We start from the raw sequence: 22,502 nt of genomic DNA, 5'->3' as shown, positions 1-22,502 counted from the left end.
GTTGAGTGCAAAAGACTAATTCCCTCTATCTTTAATAAGATAGGAAATATGGTTTAAAACAGTATGCATTTGCAGGACATGAGTTTGAGTGAACTGGACAAAATGGTTAATTATAAACACATTCTGCTTTCCATCTTTAATTCATTAGAACCTATTTCCATTGAATTTTCAGGTGCGTGGAAGTGTCACTCCATTAGTCTATGCTTGATAAAATATATGGCTTTTATGTTAATCATGATATAATCAGTTTTACCAGAAAACAGCTGTAGGCCATAAAATGTAATGTAATTAGCTGGTTTGAAAGGAAAGAGTCTCAGTAGTTGATTAAAAAAATCTGGATTTTTTTTAATCCAGTAATCAAGGAAGAAGATGTGTATTATGAAGGTAGATAATTCTTTTGTTTAAAAGGTGTGCTCCCAGTGCCACGTACCTGACAGTGAAATAACTTTTGGGGAAAAGCCATGAAGCAGGAGGGATGACACTGAAGCCGTCTGCCTCCAACCCAGAGGAAAAACCCTGTCCCTGTGCTGCAGGAGGAAACCGAGACTTGAGGGGGTTTTGTGCCATCTGCTGTCAAATCAATGAACTTCACCTTTAGTGAAGGGAGGAAAATAACTCGAGTTCCCTTCTCCTTCATTCTTCACCCCAGCAAAGTCCAACACAAGAGAGGAAAACTTAAATAGGAAGGGCCAGGCGTGGGAGCATGACATCTTTATTAAATCATCTATGAGGCATTTTTGTCTGACTTCAGAGAAATCCATTTAATGTAATAAGCAAATTAAAACGCAATGGTTGTTTTAACAGTTGTTAGCACTTGAAGGTGAGATTAAAAACAACCAACCCCTCAAAATAAAAAAAAATACAGATGTCACAGGTAATTACAGCTATTTTTGGCAATACAATTATTGTTTTTTTAACAGCAAACATTTTTCTCAAATAAATACAATCTGCTCACACTAAAAAACATAATAAACAGAATGATACAATAGGTTTAAAATGGAAAAAAAAAAAGTATGCACTGATAACATCAAGTTTTAAGAACTGTCCACAGAGAGAAACTTCAGAAAATACATTTCAATAGGAAGAAATAGAAAGGAACTGGCTGTGTATTTTGTGGTGATGTGTGTATGGTTCCTGGATATTCCCCAGGAATGAATTTTTGAGGAAGTGGTGAGAACAAGATAACAATTTAGTGATGCAACCAATCACACTTAATTTTTTTTAATCCATTCACTGTTTTAAGCATGTTTGCTCCCACCATCTCTGCACGTCTATTTTTGAAGTTCAAATAATTTCCCCTATATTTAAGCACTTCTGTGGTTTAACTATTAAACTTTCCTTTCTAAACAGTAGGTTTCTTATGGAATTTCAACGCACTTTAAGTTGTGAAGCATTGCAAACAAATTTCCAGCTCTGGGTTTTAAGGAGATTTTTCTAATTATGGCCTAACTCAGCTATTTAGCATTGCTCTTTTTAAAATGAGCATGAATATAATCAGACTCTCACCCCACTCTTATGCATTGCTCAGATCAGGACTGGGAGGGCTCAACCCCAAATTGATGTAGGACTCCCCTGTATTCCTTGTGAAGCCAAAGGCAGGTGAGGGGTGGGAGCCTGTGGTAGGACCAGGCTTTGTGGGGCTTCATCCCAAGCCTGGGGAAATTAGGAGAAATCTTCCTGTTTGTGTCCCTGGGCTCTGGGTCAGGTATTCTTGAGGAGCCAGAGGGAGAAGTCTCCAACCCCTTGTTCCCAGTTCAGCAGCTAAGTGGGAAGGCTGAGTGTGTCACAGCGTCCCAGGCAGCCCCTTCCCCATCCTCTGACCTCTTCTACCCAAGAGCTGTGGTGAGCACACAGGGAATGGTTACAACGCCAAAGTCCTTAAGATATTGTTACCCCAGGGACTCAAGGCTGTGGATACAAAATACTACACTGAGCAGTAGCGTTCTAGCATCTCTTGTAGCCTCTTTGTTTTGCAGAATTACCTCTCATTGCCTTCACGAAGAACAATTCCTGCAGAATTATTTAAACAACCGCTTGTCTGGTGATGTAAATCATCATTTTCAGAGTAACATTGATACTAGAAGCTAACAACAGGAAGAAAGGAGGCTCTTAACATCAGCTGCCTGTTCTTTCTGACACTGTTCAGACTGAGTGAAAAGGGAAATATTTTTTTTTTTTTTTCCCCCTGAAGTTATGACCTGCATCCTCAGTTTATGTAAAGAGGCAAAGCTCTGATTTGAGTATACAGGGTCAATTTACACTTGCTGAGAACCTGGCCCTGTGCTTAGACTATTTTAAGCATTTAGCTGTAGCTACCACTGCACAAAATGTAAGGTAAGTTCATGAAACTTTAGACCTGGGATCTGTAGTAAGCTAGAAAGTTATCCACAGCAGAGCTTGAGTCAACGGGGTGGGACGAGCTGCGGTCTCCCCCCAGCTACTTCAGCACAGGGAGATATCAAGTCCAGGGGTACAGGCCCTTTGCAAAGACTTGGTCAAATCTGAGCTTGGTAAAATGTGCCAGTTCTGCCCCTCTGGCTGCTGAGTGCCATCCCATCAGCAATTCCTGTGCTAGAGTTTGATCCACGTCTTTTTCTAGTCCAACCTTTTAAGTTACAGTTTATGGAAATACTGGAAGAACAGTTTATTCTTGGCAGGTTTTCAGCTTTATTCCTTAATTGGGAAAAGAGGACAAATCTAGGAATTGCTGTTTGCCTTCTACGCCCTAGCTGAACTCTTAGGATCCGAAGCAGCTCACAGTTACGGTAAGAAGACTTGCACCCACTTCAGGCAGATCAAGCCTAACATTTTTCTGGGACAAAACCCTGAAGCGATGTTAAATATACATTAATGAGCAGCAGTGGAGTGGAAGTGAAGCAGCAACTGTTTTGTATTCTTAACATCTTAATTAAAAATTGAAAAGGAACATATTTCTTACTTTCCCCCCCCCAGTAAGCCCTAGCAACATGAGAACACTTAACACAAAACACCTAGGAGAAATCCAAATGCTGGAAGAAAATAAAATTTTCTTTCTGAGACTTTTGACACCTGAAAAATCTAATGACAGGTAAGACTACAATTGTCAAAATACTTTCCCAAGCATCCAAAAATATATATTTTTAAGAAGAGAGTATTTTAACACATTCTACCTTCTAAAACAGAGTACTTTTTTTTCTGTATTACTCATATGCAAAGATCAGCTAGTACAATACTCAAATTGTGCATTCAGCTTTTGTTCCCTCTCTGTTTCATGCTTTTGTCAAAATAAGTTCTTTGTAATGTGGTTTATCTGCAATAGGACCTAAGTAGCCTCCGCTATTTTGTATAGGTGGTATTTGGCATCCCTACTCACATCTTCCTGACACATAGCATGAAACAAAGCACCACCTGGAGAATCACACCTGTATCAGTAACCAAATCAGTTTTTGTGTGATTGTCACCTATTTAGTTTTAAAGAAACTCTTTGCAAATGTGCAGTGAGTAAGCAAGGAGGAAAACAAGCCAGAAGTGCTCTTCACAATGCCTGTACACAGCCAAGAATAGTTTAAATTATAGTTTAAGAACTAAAGCGACAGCAGTGTAACTGCACCGGAGCAGTTTCCTTCTGTCATCTCATAAGTTATCTCCCTGACTTTTTAGGATACATCCCTGGAATCATAATGCACTTATGAGTGGCCTACTGAGCATCACATAGTCATAAATGTATAAATAACGGACTACTGGCATGGATTGTGACCATATTGCACAGGATGAGCTCTCTCCTGACTCAAAATCTGTACAGTGTTTTCTATACTTGCCCTGGCAAGCCCAAGATCGACTTGTTAAAGCCACCCAAAAACAAACTTTGATCTGTCTATGACTAATATGCTTTTGCTAAAGCTGGCTGGTATAAACCCCTGTGCCATACAAACACTTTAAATAAGGATACTAATGCTTGCTGCAGGAGGAAACATGGACAGAAGAGGGGAACTCTAGGATGCCAGAATCTTTTCTGAACTGCCTTTGATGTTATTTTGGGAATATTTGGAAAATTATGCTCCAAACCAAGAAAGGAGTATGCCCAAATCCTTTTTTACCCTATTTACACACAATTTTGAGTACCTTCTCAAAGTTAGCCATACAAACGTCCGCAGGAAATTTTTGATTCAGGACAGAAGACTTAAGGTAATATTGGCTAAAAGAAACCTGGATAAAGAAACTGGATAAATAGCATCTTAATAGGACAAAGCATGCTGCTCCTAAATTTCAGTGTACTGTTTTTTCAGCTCTGCTTTGTCTTTATGACAGATGGCACTTAGGAGTTAACGAAAGGAAGGCAAGCTTGCAGTCAAGGCCAAATTTCAGTGCCGCCTTTTTGACTTTAGCATTACCCACTTAAGAAAGCTGCCTGCTGCAGAACCTTATCAGGGCTGACAGAAAACCTCAGGAGGAGCAGAAAACCACCGCTGTGTAAATGACCAGCACAAGAACCCGGTAGAAAAGGCAAAGCCCCTTTTCAGGGGATATAAATGACACAGACACTTTAGGCTGGCTCTGTGCACAAGAGTGGATTTCAATAATTTAAATAAAAAGGGGAATAAAAAACAAAACAGCCTTTCTACATCCTCCAGGTTTGATTGGAACAGGCTTATTTCATCTCTGCTTAAGAGCAACAGCTCCCAGTCGTTGTTCACAACGGTGCTGGCTTTTGATGTGCAAGCTTCATCTGTAAGTGATGTGAAATTCAGATCTTTCTTCTGCTGCAGATCAGTGTCAATCTTTGCATCCACAGTATGCACGAGCCTAACCCAGGGCCGAGACAGAAGAGAGGAACAATCTGATGCTGCCTGCAGAGGCAACGCTGACCTCTCATTTCCAGCTGGTGGTGGTAGGCTTTGTGAACGGTGCTGAGAACTTGGGGGTTGTGAGCGAGGAGGGTGTCAACACGTGGTCCTGAGCAAGCCTGCTAATGCTTTGCAAAAAATAGCAACGAAAAAAAACCCAAACACATCCTGAATGCTCGCCTTTCACACGGTGCTAGTTGTTACTAGCAGGGTGCAGAAGGCAGTACATGGTACTGGTGTTAACAGAGCTCCATTCAAGGTGGGAAAACTTACTCGAGCAACTCACTGAACAGAGATTCCCTGCAGTGCAAGAGGTTCAATCTATATTTTAATATTTTTTCCTCCAAATCAGTCCCTTTTGCATTTGCCTAGTTGTATATGAGCATTTTTGCGTGACTCTGGCCGTGTAAGAGATATGCTAGATGAGCTGTTTGTGTGATCCACGTAACATGGTAGGACTACTCCACCGTCAATAAACACAAGAACGAAGAGACATTCTCAGACGCTTAGAAAGGCCGTGGGTTTTCCTATTCCTGTAGTAAGGTTTCTCTCCAGTTAAAGCCTCCAGTTGGTCCATGTGTGAGAGGGAGGATGGGGGGGTCTGTAAGCTGCCAAACACCTGTATCCCCTAGTTCTTCGCATGAACAAAACCCCAAGTAGGGAATCTGTGCGGAGAGAGAAGGAAATAAAGGCAATAAGTAGGGATTGAGCTGCACATGGAGCTCTTGTGCTCCTAAAGAGAGGCTCTTGTCTCTCTCTCCCTCTCCCCAAAGCCCGTTTGCAGGAGATGACTGTAGGATTCTGGCATGACGGCCAGATTTCATGCAGCATTGTACACGTAAAACACTGGGGGAGAGGGGTAATGGTTTTCTAAGGTAGCTTAAACACATTCAGTTCAACCCAAAGGTGTTATGTTGGCTGGCGTGGACTCAAACCCCAAAGGCCAGTGCAGGTATGAAGGGGAAATATGGATGAGATTGTTTTTGGGGGTGCTCAGATCAGCTGTGAATATCCCAGAGTGTCCACAAGGCTGGCAGGTGCCAAAGCCATCTCCTTTTGCAGGGCTGGAGGAAAGGAATGAAGGCAGGAGACCCCATTATCATTTTCAGGCTTTTTTCCTGCCTGTTATCAGCTGTTTGGAGTGGAACGAGAAAGGGAAGGGTTGTAGGAAGGAGAAGTGCCCTGGTTGGGGTGGTTTTAGTACTGGATGGCACTTGGGGTGTTCTGTACAGCCCAGTACCTATGGGATTGTAGCAGCGGCACTGGGTGCCAGCTGTAGGTGAGCATCGGATCCCCTGCTATCTGTTACAGAAGCGACACATCAAGTTAAGTCCCTTTAACTGATCTGCTTTCCTCTCGTGACTTCTGAAGTGAGTGAAACCCAGTAACAGGCTGAACGATCAGCCGAGAGGAACAAAGCGTCCTCTGCCTGGTTAAGCAGATTGCAGGCTGCTTTCTCTCTTTTTAAAGCCAGTGAGCTTTACCCCTCGCTGGTAATTACCTTTCGGACCATCTGTACAAAGTCCTTGGAGTTCTGCGGCGAGAGCCCTTGGAGCTGGCAGGTACAGGCCTCCAGGGAGGACGCGTGTGCCACTATCAGGATGTTATTCCCTGAAATACAGCGAGAAACGCAGGCTGAGGTGGGAGAGGAAGCCAGCTTTAGGGACGGGTGCCCGAGCTGCAGCTGACCATTTAAAAAATTTCCAAGCAGGTTCAGTTTGTTATATAAAAGCTCATTAAATTATGTGAATGTGGGAAAAGGCATGGTTTAATGACTTGTTTAGAGCATTTCTCAATTTTCAGGATAAGCTCTGTGCTACTTATTTTTAAAATGGCTTTCTGAGGAAAACAGGAATTGCAGTGAGACTCCACCTGTCCTGTCAAAAAACACTTTTCTTCTATTTAAAAATTAATTCTGATTAAGACAAGCACTTTAATCTCAGTTGCTGCTTTTTCACCCCATTTGCTTTAGATTTCCATTTCCAAGATCCTTTACGCCCGATGTTGCAGAGTGCTATCAAGGCTTGTGTGCAAACTATTAAAATGAAAGGTTTAGAATTTGGAAACGGATCAGCGAGATGAAATTAATGAGATCCCCAGAATTTTGGAACATCCTGTTCCCATGCTGTGAATGCAAAATAGGAGCTAGAGATTTTTTTATTCCACTGTTGCATTTGGAGAAACGTTCTGCAGTCTTCATGGGTTATATATTACAGAAGAATAGCACAGATAGGGGGTGGCAGATGCCCCATCTGATGCTGGTAACAGACAGCAGGGTGCCAATAGCTTATTTATTCCCTGGAAGAAGACTGTTTGCATTGTCTTGGTGTCTGTAAAATACTTCTGCTACTGAAGCTGAAGGAGCTTTCCTGTAGGCTGAGCTTATCTAAACTCAGCTCTGCCACACACAGTTTCACCTGGCATTTCCAACCCCTCTGGGAGAGGGGATGGGAGATTTGGTTATGGGGTTTCACCTCCCTGAAGAGGGAAGGACTGGTGAGGAATATCAGTGTTCACATCCCAGGGAGCCTGTCTCGTTCTCATCCCCTCTGGAGCACTTACCTTTGCCTTTACATTCACTGATGATTTCTTTTGTTACTTGGTAGCTTCTACTTATGTACGTATCATAAGATTCAGAAACCACCAACTTGCTGACGGGAATATGAGGTCTGCGAGCAGAAAAACAAGAATGGTAAATTAGGAGAAGAGCTAAAGTTGTAAGTGCGAGTGATGGTTCCTCTGAGCGTATGTCTGTATTTAACTCTTCTAATTTCCCAGGTCCCCAGAGCTCAGTGTCAGGACCACTATGAGGCTTTTTAAACCTCCAGACCGAGATGTTTCCCTGTTTTCCAGTAAGATATTTTTGATTAGCGGGGAAATTAAGAAAATGCTTCCTCTCCTGTGGACAAGTCAGAGGAGGCAGCCTGTAACGTTCTGATTCCAAACATGTTACTTTGGCAATGCCATGCAGCCATGGCAATAGCACTTTGCATTTACACGCTAGATCAATAGATTTCAGGGTTCATCCACCCAAATAAAGGGAGTGAAGGGCAGGAGAACAAAATGTGTTGTGCTGCCAGGGCTTGCAGCCTGGTCGGAGGGTGGGCAGCAACACCCGTGGCTGCTTCAGGGGAACTGCAGTGCCTGGAGCAGGCAGATGCTGCCTCTCCTTGGTACTCGTGTGCTGTGATGCTGAAGGGCAGGGGCAAGCTGCTGCTTTGGCTGTCTGTAAAAAGCTGCATTGCTGGGAAATGCCTGGAATTAGCCGACCTCCTCCTGGGCCAGGGCGTTTAAGTGAATTGCCCGATGGGGCTCCAGCCAGTTGTTCCAGCTGAAGCAGGTTGATGTGTGCAGAGCAGCGCAGGTTAGGAAGCAGAAAGCTGTATTTTCATGCCATGGCGCAGGGAAAAGACGCATCTTTACCCTCCGTTCAGTGACCTGAGATGTGCACAGGTATCACCCGTGTGACAGGAGGAGAGAGCACCAGGAGGATGTCTCCTAATCCCCCAGCTAAGCAGCTGACCACACACGAGCAGGCTCTTTCCTTATGCTGAGAATATTCCTTTGTGGAGCAGCCACGCTCCTGGTCCAGCTGCTGTGCTGAGCCTGAGCCACGTGAGAGCCTTTCAGGGCCAAACACAGCGCGAGGACCTCTGCTGAGATACCCTTGTGCTGGAATTTCAGCTGCAGACCAGAGGGATGTAACTCAAGTGGCTTCACGGTATAATTAGGCATGAAAAAAATCAGTTTTTTTTTTTAACGTTTCAGCTGCTTGCTTCACTTGAATGTTCTTAAACAGCCGGGTGTGCTGGGACTACGGGAAACACCAGCGGTTCTGGTGATATCACAAACCACAAAAGCTGACACACAAAATGTTTGTCACCAAGCCCATTTCGGTGGAAGTCCCGTGTGTGTGCGCTGTAAAGGTTTTGTTTTCACCCGAGACTGCTCAGCCTGTGATCAGACTCGTGCCAAAATAGAAAGGGCTGGTGTCTGCGAGAAGTCGTAGCGACACAGATATTTTGGTGGTGGAGGACTTGAAGCGTGCGACCTTTGGGGAGTTTCTTTTTTTTTTTGGGAGCTCTTCAAGCCTGGCTTGCATAAGTGAATCATAAATTTGAGAGTAGGAAGCCCGAATAGATCATCCTGTCTGTCCTTTACCACATGGCAATTTCTGCTGGGTTTTATTTAGCCTTTTTCGGTGCGGTTTACGGTAAAAAATGTAAAATGTGTGTGCTGGGCTGAGGGCAGCATGGCAGAGTGAGCTGGGGATGTGGCACCTCACTAGGCACCGGGACTGATCCGGCAGCCACAGGGCTGAGCAGCAGAGCTGCTGAGCACCAGGCAGGTCACCTCCACACTGCTGGAGCTGAGCAAATAATCTATATATTTCCCCGAGGAGAGATCGGTGGTCTTTACCCATTCACCATTCAAATGGTTTTTTAACCAGAAAGTAGAAATAATTGCTGAGGAGTGATGAATCTTTTGTGTTTACCTCCTTGATATCAAATCTCTGAATTCTGATGATTCAGGAGACCCTGCATTCCCGGCAGATGTCAACATGCTCCCCAGGATGTTGCAAAATTTCCAGCTAAGATCCCTCACCAGGCTAATCAGGACGGACAAACAGACAAGCTTTTTCCCCTGGGGAAGGGCAGGGCAGGCGTTACGGAACCCATGATGTGATTTCAGCCCATAAACACGATGGTCAGTGAACTGAGTCAGCAAAACTAGTTCTGCTGTTTCCTCCAGACTCCAGATCAAGACAGCACAGCCTTACCCGGGTTCATCAAACTCCTAAGTGTTAGGAAAAGGGCTAAAAAAAAAACAAACCAACAAGCTTTGAGGATTTCCTGGGCATGCGAAAGGTGCACAGGAAGGAAGGAGGGCTGGAACGAGAGCCCCCATCATCAGCAATAAGCTGCACCTTGCCAGTGCCCTGGGGAATTTGGTTTATAATAAGGCATCCTCAGGTTGTGCTTAACACAGCAGCCTCCAGCCTGCTTTAAGTTCATTCTGGGAGCTCCAGCAGCTCTTCCAGGCACTGCTTAAATTTACAAATTCAGCAGAATGTTACTCTTTAAAACCAAATCCCAAATATCCATGGACCCACAATGGATAAATGTATCCACAGTGGATACAAGGGATAAACAAATCCCCAAAGCAATCTACCACCCCCTCACCCCCCTTTCTGCTACCTGTAGGTTGTATCAACGCTTAGAGTAGCTGCAGCTAAGTCCACAGGGGGTATCCAAGCAGGTAGTGTGTTCCCAGAGACCCACTTGGTCCATTCAAACAAGCCCGGCTCTATTCGAATTTTCAGGTTGTTCTCTTGTTGCATACCTGGAGGAGGGAGAGAAGAGACAGTGACAGCATCTGGGGAGGAAGGCAGTGAGACTTGGCAGCTTTAATACTTAAGTTTGGTTATAAATTATCTTTTCTTGCGAAGTAGTTTGTTTACAGTAGCTGTGGAAAGAGGAAGCAGTTGATCTATGCACTTGGCATACGATGCACAAAGGCGTGTAAACCTCTGGGCTGCAAATTCCACGCAGTAACCTAGGTGTGACTGTGTTTTGGAGCCTTTTTTTACAACTGCCTCAATGCCAGGAGAGCTGATGCCCCACCACCATTTCCCTTCCCAGTTTGTGCAGTGCAATACTCCTACTCACGCAGCACCGAGCAGCTGCAGGAGCGCGGAGCTGGATGTGGCCCCTGCACACCCCTGGTTTCTGCAGGGGACACAAATCCCAACCTGGACCCACAGCTGGCGATGGGGCCATCAAACCACTTCAAGCACAGCACTTCCCTACACGCCTGGCACACCACGCAACAAGAAAAGGGCTCCTTGCAGACGGGTGAAGTACACTCCCATGGAAATAATCCTCCCCCCGAATTACCATTTGCTCTGTTCCCCGTGCCAGGTTGCCTTTTATCTGGTTGGCAGTGGCTTTTCCCAGAAAGTGAGAAGAATGCAGCCTTTCCTGCTTGATGGGTCCTTACCTTTCAAGATGTTGTGTGCTGTCTGCACACACCGGAGGGACGGGGAGCTGTAGATGTAGTCTACAATGGTATTAGTTTCTAGCAAGGCTTCACCTGCAAGCAAGTTTTAACACCCATGAATAAAAACAGACAAATGGCACCGTAACAGCAGGGTGCAGGTTTCTGCCACCCTGCAAGGAGCTAAAGAAGCTTCCCAGCTGCACTGCTCATGTTTTAGGAAGTGAGTGTACCCATGGTATTTTATTGCTTAACCAGTATAAAGAGAAAGCGCAGCAGCTTTTGCTCAGTTTGTCCCCTTACATTTAGCCAAAAAGCAAACAGTGCGCTGAGAAAAATAGTAGCGAGCTTGAATTTCATTTAGTTTCATCTCTAAGTCGTAAATCAGAATGATTCGACTTAATTCAGACCCAACTTAATTCAATTGGCTCGATTCTTTGCTGGTATAAATTACCGTTTCATTACACAGGTGGAAGATCACTGCAAATGAGATAAGAATCAACTCCACTAGTAGGGTTATTAATATTCTTGCAAAGCCTAAGGGAGCCAAATGAGAACGGGACTGCTGAGCATTGCATGGACTTGCAGTGAGTTATGTTTTTGTTCTGTTTGAAGAGGCAGGGCACAAAGGTGGGAGCGAGAAGGGGTTATTAACCTCGACTCCACGTGTTTAACGATGGCTCTAACCACGTCAGAAGGAGCTCGAAATCTCTTGAAAGAAGTGGGGCAATTTAGAAAGAGCGGCGCGTGCAGCAGCCTCCTGGCACGGGGATGCTGCTCATTTGCTTTGGTCGGAGGAGGAATTACGCTTCCAGCAGCCATCAAGGTCAAGTCCACGGTGCTGCAGTGGCAGCGGGTGCTTGCAGATGGCTGGTGGCGCCTGGGTCACGTACGCGGCCGCGTGCTCGGCCCCGTGTAACGATAGCAGCAACGTGTGCTGTGATGGCTCCCAGATTCGCCTTCTGTTCCGTGCACGCTGCCAGCCCTGAAGCCACACGGCCCCGGGAACGATTGTCCTGCAGCGCTGTGCGGTGATTTATTTTTGTTTAAAGAGCAAGGGGAGTTTTAGCTGCCCTAGTTTGAGTGTGACCAATGCGAAGGATTTGAATTTGGGAAGATGCTAAGTGCTGCTCGCTGAAGCTCACATCCTTTGAGGGGCTTCTTTAATCCCAGTGCTCAATATCTGCTCCTTCACTACTGAATAATTTTCTCTCTATACACAAACCAACAGGCTCAGGAGCTGGGGACAAGGATGGGGAATTGGGGACACACAGGAAATAATTTGGACTGTGTTTTTGCCACATCTACCTGAAGCCACAGAGGCTGCTAAAAGTATATTGGCTTAGCGAACGACAGATCAAAATTCAGATTGTCATAATCAAGGAAAGATATTCTGCATGGGGTGACCCTCATGTTCAGAGCTGCTTTTAACAGTGGCATCGGCAGTAGCAGCATTTCCAGTGCAGCCCGTGTACAGGGCAGTAACAAACACCGTGATCATACTGCTCGTGGCCGTGATTTGATAGCATGGCCCAGATCTCCTGCTTTGTCTTCTCTTCAGCTGCAGCAGCTGAATCAGACAAGGTTTTCTTTGAAAGAGGGGACTTGCCAGGGGAGTTGAAGGGACTTTGCGGGTGTTCTTGAAACACCTCAATCCCGTTAGTTTGGGGCTCCTGATTCATTTTTTCCGCCTTGCACTTTCTCTTTCTTCGGCGGGGTGTGTGGGAGGAAGAGGGCAAAGCTTCCTGGGCAAACTCCCGTCGGCTGGGGACAACTTACCAACAAGCCTTGCCTGCATGCAGCCCAGCACGGTGATGGGCGCGTCTTTTTCATAATCCCTGAAACCGCCGCTTCTTTGAGGTAAGCTGTGAGGCATATTCAGGTTACTACGCATGTACCTTCCTGCGAGGGAGAGGTGAGAAGCAGTTGCTGGAATTATTAGATAAAAGAGAGGCAGAGAGCATCACGCCTCTTTCCACCCTCTGCCACCACAACATCTGCATATTTACAGCCACGGGCTGTCGAGCACTTTTTCCCATGCAGAGCTATCAAGAAGCTGGCAAAATTAAGTTAAGCAGATGTATCGGGTTAAAATCAGCAGAGAATGTTACTTATCCTTTAAAGTTAGCTTTAGGACAGGTCTTTAATCACCAGAAGCAAAATAATTTCCATCCCACACCAAATGAAACCCCTAATTTTATGCTCTTACGGGAGGCACAAACATCAGAGCTCTTCAGATGTAATTTGGAAAGAAGGCAGTTGTAAAATCATCCCTTTTTCCAAGAATGTTGGCTACAAGAAATTGGTGTTTCTCAACTAGAAAAAGGCTTTGTTGATAGATTTCCAGTCAGATCTAAAACCAATGGAGCCTGAAATTATGGTCTGTAGTTGTAGTCCAGAATTCAAGCATGTGTATGCGTGTTGAGGCTTGTGCCAGATTCAGCCTTCAGGACTTGCTTGCAGTCTTATTATCAGCTTGCAATCTCCAACTTATGCCCTGAAAGGCTTTTTGAGCCCTTTCCTAAATATCAGCAAACACAGTGTGTACTCCCTGGCTTTTGTTTCTGCTCTTGGCACAGCCCTACCGGTGCTCTAACACTCGAAGCACCACCTGAGGTCAGGAAACCACGGCTCCCATCCAGGCTTTGCCCTGGGCACTTGCCGTTCCCTTTCCTTTCCCTAAACCTGCAGCCTGAGAGACCTGCAGGAGCTGACTCACCTTTGGCATCAAAGCACTGTGACAACCAGTACTTCCCAAAAACGACATCCATTCTTTCCCCGTGTCTGCAGACGAAAAGGCAGCGCTTCTGAGGCCCTGGCTGGCTGCTTATTCTCAGCGGCTGGAAGAGAAATGACAGGATGTTTGACCTGCGTAAAAGTGCAAGTATTTTTCTGAGGTTTGGTTCACTAACAGCGCTCAGGGCCAGACAGCCCTTGCTCTAAGCCCAGTGCAGATGCAGGTACAGGAAACTCTTCTGAAGTCGGTATTTAGGCTGTTAGAGAACTGCTAAAACAAGCAGAGGATGGGGCCCTGCCTCTCCCTGTGAAGAGCAGGTTTAGGGACGGCGATGTCTTCTGTGCTCGTGGTTTTTTGCACCATTCAAAAGCTCGTAGAGAACCGTAAGCCGAAACTTCCAAGGCAGGCAGCGAAAGGAGACAAGAGGATAAGTTTTTTTGGGAAAAAAAAACGGTTGCTGGAGGCTTGCCATGAAAAGCCTGTGTGATTTGTGTGTGCGTGTGGGTCCCTACCTGCACGTTCTGGCAGATGATGGTGAGTGGCCCCGTGTCCCCAGGCCCTTGGTCTTCCTGTGGCCTTCTCTCCAGAGCTCCGTCACTGAAAGCTTGAAGGGACGGGGAGGATGTAGTATTCAGAATCGAGTAGGACCTGCCAAAAGCAGAAAGATGTTGGCATTGGGACTGCATCATGCCCTCAGGCTGCAGCAAGGACATTCCTGTAGTCTGCAAGCAAGATTGCTTTTTGGGAGCCATTTCCAAGGGTTAATAAAACTGGAACATCCCTCTTGGTACTCACAAGATACGGGCTGTGGGGTGGAAAGAATGGGTGTGCAGAATCCCTGGCTACCAGCTGAATGGCACCTCTTGTTTTGGCTGGGAGCAGGAAGGAAAATGCCCATGCTTCACTGCCTAGGAGATACTGTCACAGCCCTGCCTGTCGTGCTAGGCACTTTTCAAGGTTCCAGCACACAAAATAGCTTGGGTTGTCTTGTAGGGATGTGGCACGTTCAGTCTGGGTGGTGGTTTCTGCATTTTTCAGTGCTGTCTATTCCATTTCCCATCTACAGTGGGAATTTGTTCTCCCCAGTGCTTCCTGGTAAATGCAGCCAGAGGGAGATAATAGATCCCATTCTCCTTCAAGATGCTTATCTAGTGATGCTCTCTGAGCAAAGCTCTCATGCCCAGACATTCAAGGACTTTGCCCAAGACCCTGGGGAGTAAACTGACAGGCAATTACAGAAGCTGCAGTGACCCTCTGCTGATTTGCATGCATCGTATGGGCTACATTTGCTTAGTCATTAAAAAAAACCTTGTCAGTTAATGTATATGGTCATTGGCTTTGACAGAAATAGTTGCCTTTGCTTGCACTTTGCAGTGCCTTAAAAATGTCAGAAGTTGCTTCCTGACTAGCACCTAGCTGGGATAAAATCTCCGAGGGGTTTTTCCTAGCTGTTAAAATAACACCCATGCCTCTACTGAAAGGAACAAAAATAGGTCATCTGCTTTTTCGTCGGTCCCTTCTCTGGTGGAATTTGAGTGCAAGGATGAGACTGAGGTACCGGCTGTTCGGTCGGGTGGCGATGCTGCATGGGGGAGCAGGAGGTGGGTGCCAGCCCCATCCAACAGCGAGGAGCAGCCCCCTGTACTCTTTCAGACCCGATCCTCTAGGGCTGAGGTTCTTATAAATGTGGTTGTTTTATATTCACAGTGTTCCCAGCAAGAGCTGAGCTTGCTGCAAGGAAGGGTTCCTCTCTGGGAGCTCGCTGCCCAGCTGCAGGCAGAACAACGGGGTCAGGGCAGCAAACCCCTGTGGGTTACGCAGGGTGCAGCTCCGAGGTGTAACGGGGGTGGTAGGTCTTGAAGGGGAGTTAAATACAGGCAGGAGATCTTTGTGGATAAGCTGAGGGAAATACTACCAGGTGCTGGGGTGAGAAATCCCGTCTAACCCTCCTCCTTGGAGCCTGTCCATCTGAAAGATTGCGGGGAGCACAACCAGACCTTTATCCCCATGTGAAGTGGTCAGCCTGGGGCGTGGGTGCGACCAGCTGCACGGAGATGCATCCTCCCCGACCCAGCCACTCGAATATCTCTGCGTGAGAAGGATCTGGGTTTCTTCCCGACGTTGTTACTACACAAAGTGGATCCTGAGCCTGAGCTCTTTGTCTTCATTTCCGCATCGCTGCTTCCAGCCCCCTCCTGTCTCAGCCCTTTTCTCCTTTCTCCACGTGACGGTCTTCCAAGGACGCTGGCTGAGAGATTATGAAGGATCTGTTTGGCTACCTGTCTTCCCTTTACCCTGAGGAGCTGCTGCACAATTTCTGAGGCTTAATTTCTCTCTAAGCCCTTACCAAAAGGCCGTGGATGCTGTGCTATTTATTTATAGATGCTAGGATTCACTGCAAATGGTGATGAGGCAAAGGCTGTGCCTGGAGGAGAGCCACCAGCCTGACTCCAGTGGTATCTCCTTGATGCTGCTGGAGAAGAGGAACCACTGAAGCTGTTTCAGCTTAGTCATCTTCTCAGGCTAGGTCATTGCTCGGGAGCTTTTCCCAAAGGCTCGTGGTTCCTCCGCTTGGCAAACAGACAACAACATCTTCTGTCTTCTGCATGAGGCAAGGGAGGCACCTGGCATCTTCCCGGCTCTCAGCAACACGCTGTGTCCTGGAGAAAAGGCCCTTTGAAGAGTGGAGGTGCTGGAGCAGAGGATGGAGAGAGGCTGTATCATGGCACAACACTGCCAGCCCTCAGCTGTGCAAAGACCCCTCTGCCTTGCCACTCGGTGCTGCCTGGGGGAGAGGGGTCCCCAGGGAAAGCGAACGGGAAGGAGACGGAGTGGGAAAAAACCTCCCGAGGCACAAATAGAGCTTGAAAAATTCGGGCTTTTTTTCCTCCCCCCTGTTCCTTGCACCAAGCCTGATTTCTCAGGCTTATTAAAGGGGCAAGGAATAGCTCTGGCCTCTCTCGGGGAGCTGAAATAGCCTGCTGTGTAATATCTGTAGTGCTTCTAGCCATTTGGGGGTGGAGGAGGTGACTATTTCTGGCTTTGCTGGTAATGGAAAAACAGCGCAGGGAATCGTGGCAAGTTTTAGCTTTTGGGTAGCGTTGGGTCCGCAGATACAAAGATAGCAGGGTTCCTTCAGCCACATGCCTTTAAATGTGCAAGAGACCCGTGGTGTTGTGTGCTTGGTTTTCGTGGCTTCTGTGGGGCCGGTCGATGTGTGTGCCTTCGCTGGGCTTCCCACTTCCTCTGGGCTCCGTGTGCCGAGGGTGGAGAATTTCTGCTTTTGACTTGGTAGCCCACTAATTCACGGGCATGGAAAGCAGCTTAGAAAATATTCAACGGTTTGCTGGGGAGGTTTGATTTATAAATATATATATATAAATATACTATACAGACTGGATCCGTAGTTCAGATTCATCCCCAGTTGCTTCAACCCACCAGTAGCTTCAGCTGCTACCAGGAGAATTTTTCCAGCTTGATATCATACAAGGGAAAAAGCATTTTGTTTCTAACACACCTATGGCCAGGTCCCCTCCTAGGCTCAGTCGGAACAGATCTAGTGTCATTGGTACAAATTTAGCCAGCTTCACCCCAAAGGAGAGTCTAGTGCTGGCTTCAGAAGGCTATTTTTCACTTGCAGGACTCCGAACTAGCAGCAGAGCAGCCACCAAGTGTCACAGACTCTCAGGTCCTAAGATTTAGAGCAAACCAGTTCAGCTTTCCAAATGAGCACCTTCAGTTCATGCTTTTTGCTTTCTGAAGCTGTCTTATCATGGAAAAAAAGAAAGGAACAGGAAATCAGCTGTTCTTTTTGCATAACCTCATAGCTAAAGCTGGACCTGAAAGCACTGCTCGGTGCCTTAACGTCGCCCTTCCTGCAGGGGTTACCCGGACTTAGGATCTGGGTTGCATTGTGTGGGACACTAAAGCAATTTGTCTTCCATTCTTTTCCAAGCAATAGCACTGATCAGAGACCAAATGTTTCCCCTCATTGTCCCTAGCAGCTCCAATCTCTGGCACGAGCAGAAAGCACACCAGGAAGTGCCACAGCCAGCAGAGAAGTGCACTTTAGGTGTGTGGAAAACCCTTGGGGTCTGCAGAACAGAAGTGATTCTACTCCGATTTTAGAAACCAGGGAAAAAATTCAGCCCTGGAGTCTCTCAAGACACAACCTGGTTTCATGAGCAGAGCCCTTTCTGCCCTATTAAAAGGCTCGCCAGGCTTGTCTCCTGGTGATGGCAGCCTGTTGGTCTGCAGCCGAGGTCCAGCCCTTACTGCAGGGCAGGGATGGCGTTTTGTTCTGTGAGGTGCAAGGTCTGTGCTGGGCAGAGCTCCTGAGGCACCACTTGGACATCAGCCATAAAACCACGTCCTGCAGAGGCCAGGATTCAGCTTCTGCATCCCTTGAGTAGTGAAACAGGGAAACCTTTCTCAGGAGAAATGATCAAAAGCCAGTCAGGTGCTGGCAACCTTACTTTGCTGTATGCAAGATTTGATCAAACATCCCAGAATAGCACTTTGCCTGTCATTTCTCCTGCGTGGTACAAGCTGCAGCCCGGAGTGAGCTGTGTTTCTGTGATGAGCTCAATAATGCGTGATTTTCACTTGAAGAATGCAGTCTCTTGTGCCTAGGAGGGAAAGCTCAATGGCTCTTCTTTCTTTCTTTCTCCCTCTGCAGGGATGAAGCTGGATGTGGCTGTGTGCACAGGAGCAGCACAAACCAGCCGCAGCATCCTCGGTGCCAACTGGATCCCATCTCCCCCACCACAGCAGCTCCCCTGCAGCCCCGGTGAGTACTGCCACGCTCTCTTTCATGTCTATGAAATGAAGGTGCCCGTGCCCCATTCTTCTCCTACCAAGAGGATCCTGCTGTGAATGCCTTGGCCTGGGAGTCAGTGGGGCTTAGGTTGTCCTTGGCTCGCTCTATTGTTTTGACCAAATGACATTCTGTAACCTAATATTCCCCGCGGGAAGCTGTTGTGTAAAACGAGGCTGTTTCCGGGTATGTAATAACGTTTTTGATAAATGCGCCGTATTGCATGCTCCTGTTCCTGATTTATAGTCCTTAGTGGTGATCAGGGAAGGGGCATTTCCTTTCTTTGCTTGCCTGGAGACAAAGCGGTCCTGGAGGTACAAAATGTTTGGCTTTCCTTCTGGTTGCTGCTGCAATAATAGTTCTTTCCCATGCTAAGTCTCTAGGCCTCAAAACCCTTCCAGGTACTGTTAGAAGAAAAGCAAAATCCACAAGAGCAGGGTGCCTCGCTATTTGTGGACCTGAGGCTATTCTGGCTGGCAAACTTTAGGGGAAGAAAGGACAATTTTGCTGGATTGCAGATGGGAGGGTCTGGATTAAGTCCTGCCTTCAAACAAACTTGCTGATTGTCTGGTTGTGGCAAGAGGGGAAAACGAGCGACCTCTTGCTATGCTTGTCCCTGCCTGGCAGTTTTCTGGGTTGGGTAGGATTTGGGGTTAAAGCAGGACTGGTTTGTAGAAGGGCAGTGGTTGTGGCAGCCACATCTGGAGGCCAGCCTGCAAGCTGCAATTGCCCCGTGTCTGCTTGCCATCTGCCCTTCACCACGACGCGTGTTAAGCCTGATGAGACACAGACAAAGGCTGCACGTCAGTTTTGCTCATTTGTTTCCTGCATTTTGCTTGGTTTGAAGAGTTGCTGGATCAGTGCGCTGGATCAGTGCGCTGTTTGCCAGGGGGCCAGCAGGCAGGAACATGCCTCTCTGCTCCCCTTGTCACCTCGTGCTCCTGCATAGAAACTACTCCCTGTTCTCCAGATGGCTTTAGGTGCTTTGGGCTGCAGACAGCCCTGTGGGGCTTGCAGGAGTGCCCATACCACAGCTCAAGCACTAGGTTTTTACTGCTCTTTGACTAATTCCCACCAAAAGCAAGAGGCAACAAGGCAGAACCTTGTTCAGAACGAGCTTCTCGCTGAAACTAGTGTCAGGCAGGTGACTAACCACTTCTGGAAGCCTTGCTAAGTATCTTAAGAAACCTTGCTGACCCCCAGTCCTTTTCTCCTGGAATTATACACAACATGCCTCGCCTCCCAAATTACTGCTGGGATATAAACCTTCCTGATCCTGCTGCCACCACCAAGGTGCCCACACAGCGGTGGCTCTGCAGTGCCCATCTGCTCCAGCTCTGCAGCGATCCTGTGAGTAAGAGTTGCTGCAATGTCTTAGCTAAATAAACCACATCACCCTCCAGTCCCATGCACTGGGCTGGCATCTGCTCTCCCTTTGCTCATGAGATGGGGCTTTGTGTGCCCAGTGTTTCCCCAAGAGACCTTCTCAGCAGCCCTGGGAGACTTTTCACTTGCCCAGGTGAGATCCTGGCTGCTGAGCCCCCTTTTTACAGTGACAGAAAGTGAACTGAGCGGCTTTACCTACCCATGAAACACCCAGGTCCCACATTCATCCGCCTTCGTGATGTAATTTTCAGGCAGCAGCCCAGAGCAGCCAGTTGCAAGGGAAATGCCATAAATCCAGCCCTCACTTGTACTGGTTTGTTCCACTGGCGACATGAAAATGAAGTCCCCTGGGACCAGCTCGAGTTCATCATCGTTCTGGGGTGTGTAAGGATAGATCACTTGCAGAGTCTGGGGGAGAAACAGAAGCACAAATGAATGAAAGGTTGTTAATGGCAGGGAATCTTCAGCAGAGTGGGGCAGGAGAGCTCCTGTACCAAACCTTTAAAGTGGCCAAGGTGTAAACAGCTCTCCTTAAAATGCATCACGTTGTGCTTTGTCCAGGAAAGCTTCACTTGGAGGAAATTTCTACTACTTCCCACTCTTTGGTGTTGGAAAGCTTTTCTTGGTATTGACTCCTTCCTCCCTCTGATTCCAGCCACGTCTTTGATAACCAGAAGGGAAAGGAGGGGATGGCTTTTTAGAGGGAGCAGAAACATGACCGTGTGCTTAAAGTGGTCTGTTAAAAACAACTGAACTCACTGTGAGCTGGAATTCACACGGTTCTTGTGGTCAGTGGCCACTGTCGCTGTACCTGCTTGTGCTAAAAGAGCAGCTCTCATTGCTGCTGCTTTTGAAATCGAGGCAGAGCCAGTCAGGGGGACAGCAGCTCTGAATGTGTGACACGAGGCTCCAGAGCTGTGTGTGCAGGTGTGAGAAGTACCGAGTTGTGGCTGCCTGCTTTTCTTTGTATTTCATAACGTGAGAAAGTTAAAAAGTGGGGCAAAGCTCAGTGAACGTCACTCTGTAATCCTCTCCTCACTAGGGCGTGAGGAATCCACATGTATTAAATGTTAAATTTAATCCCCACGTATTAAATATTAAATTAATGGCAGTGGCTGCAGCAGGCTCTCAGTTAAAAGGAGAACAAATGTGTCCCTGGGCCAGTCTAACTTCTACAACGTATTGTGTGCTGGGCTAAAATCACCGTTTCCCACTTTGCTGCAGGTTTTCTTTGTCTAATTCTGGACTGTGCGTGTTGGTGGATTAATCACCCCAGCCTTAGGAGTGTAGGTAGCCACCAGAGCCTGAGCAGGCAGCTTCTGGAGGTTCCCTCCTCCAGGAGTTGATTCATCTCATCCCCAGATAGACATCTCAGATGGGACAGATGATGCTCTTGTGGAGGTGCCTGTTTGTCTGCACTGACTGCGAAGGGAGCCTCGGGTGACTGGCTCAGGCTTGGGTGTATTTACAGGGAGGTGGGACAAGTCTCACATGTAATTTCTCTGTGCCCAAGGTCCCACTTTACAAAATCTATTTTTTTTTTTCTTCTTTTTGTACATTGTGTTGGAAAACAATATTGAGAAAACTGTGGTAAGAGACTTCAGCACTGCAGCTGTAGAATCCATGAGTACTTGAAGTATTTAGGCCAGGAAGGTAAAGGTTTCTTGGATGATGAAACCAAATGCTGTGATTGATGGCTAGGGTTCAGGTTAAGATACACTGGCCTGGCTCTGGAGAGGCCAGGGCAATTTACAGCGAGCTTAGAGGAGAGTCATTGTTAGAAGGAATTAATCCAGCAGGAAATCATTCCTGCAAGAAGCAAGAAATGAGATGGGAGGGGGAAAGCAAGTAAAAGCAAAACAGGCGAGATGGTTTTGGTCCATCTGACTGGTGGGATGTGGGAGATGTGTTCTCGTGGACTTAATGGAAATTCTTTAATGTCTGGGTAGTCTGCTGCTGATCTGTGCTCAGCCAGCTCACAACCTGCATTTGAGCCACAAATGCAGCTGGAACAGCCTGCAGTTCTGCTAGACCCTCTTTCTTTTTTTCTTTTTGGACCCCAACAAACTCTAGGAAGTGTACCTCGTGGTTCACAAAGCGTATGTCTCGGGAGAAAATCGCGGCGACCCAGTCGCAGCCCAGCTTGACGTCGATGTTCTGGGCCAGCTTCTCCAGCGTGGGCAGGTGGCTGGTTTGGAAGTGGTAGGCCAGCGTCACGTGGAGCTGCTTCTTGTGGGGCTCCACGTGAACATCTGCAACAAGAAGATGGTTATCAACAAGGGAACTGCCAAGATTAGCAGCTTTTCTAAGGCGTAAGGGTGTCTGTCACCTCTGAACAGGAGCAGAGCTTCTCGAGGTAGCTCAGGTGGAAGAAATTGTAGGTCAGTTTGTGGAAAGGCTTTGGGGAAGTCAGATATGGGTGCCCTATATATGTTGTACCTTGGGGTCAAGTGATTGGATTTGTGGCCTGATTCAGTCCTTAGTCACACCCGGGTGGTAGACAAAGGCATCCATGCTAAAAACTCATCTGCATTCTGGAAAAAAAAAAAGGGGTTTCTGGATGGTGTGACAGCAATTACTGTAATTTTGGGTCTTCTGTGAAAAAAGAGACTTTTCCAGGTAAGGGGTAGCTTTTCTTTCATTGGCAGCTGAGGCTTTCTCCAAAATAAGCAAGTACATTTGTAATTTTTACTGTCCCTCCTCTGTTCTCTCTCTTATCGTATATATCAGAAGTCCATGGAGT

General features: G+C 46.9%; 1 protein-coding gene across 1 annotated transcript in view; it reads right to left on the bottom strand.

The window, feature by feature from the left end:
- Positions 1-2,081: 2,081 nt before the first annotated feature.
- The window catches only part of UBASH3B (ubiquitin associated and SH3 domain containing B), a 63,349-nt gene continuing 42,928 nt past the window's right edge, over positions 2,082-22,502 (bottom strand). Inside the window, exons 5-14 of the mRNA XM_032201748.1 lie at positions 21,842-22,011; positions 19,959-20,167; positions 14,070-14,205; positions 13,540-13,660; positions 12,600-12,722; positions 10,824-10,916; positions 10,022-10,166; positions 7,386-7,492; positions 6,325-6,434; positions 2,082-5,488 (exon numbers count right to left, since the gene is read on the bottom strand). Coding sequence (XP_032057639.1) covers positions 5,351-5,488; positions 6,325-6,434; positions 7,386-7,492; positions 10,022-10,166; positions 10,824-10,916; positions 12,600-12,722; positions 13,540-13,660; positions 14,070-14,205; positions 19,959-20,167; positions 21,842-22,011 — 1,352 coding nt within the window. The 3' untranslated portion in view covers positions 2,082-5,350. The remainder of the gene's footprint in view (positions 5,489-6,324; positions 6,435-7,385; positions 7,493-10,021; positions 10,167-10,823; positions 10,917-12,599; positions 12,723-13,539; positions 13,661-14,069; positions 14,206-19,958; positions 20,168-21,841; positions 22,012-22,502) is intronic.

The sequence above is a fragment of the Aythya fuligula genome, chromosome 22, assembly GCF_009819795.1.
Source record: "Aythya fuligula isolate bAytFul2 chromosome 22, bAytFul2.pri, whole genome shotgun sequence".
NCBI classification, from domain to species: domain Eukaryota; kingdom Metazoa; phylum Chordata; class Aves; order Anseriformes; family Anatidae; genus Aythya; species Aythya fuligula.
Note: the sequence above shows the minus strand (reverse complement) of the source record. Positions and strands in the feature narration are given on the sequence as shown.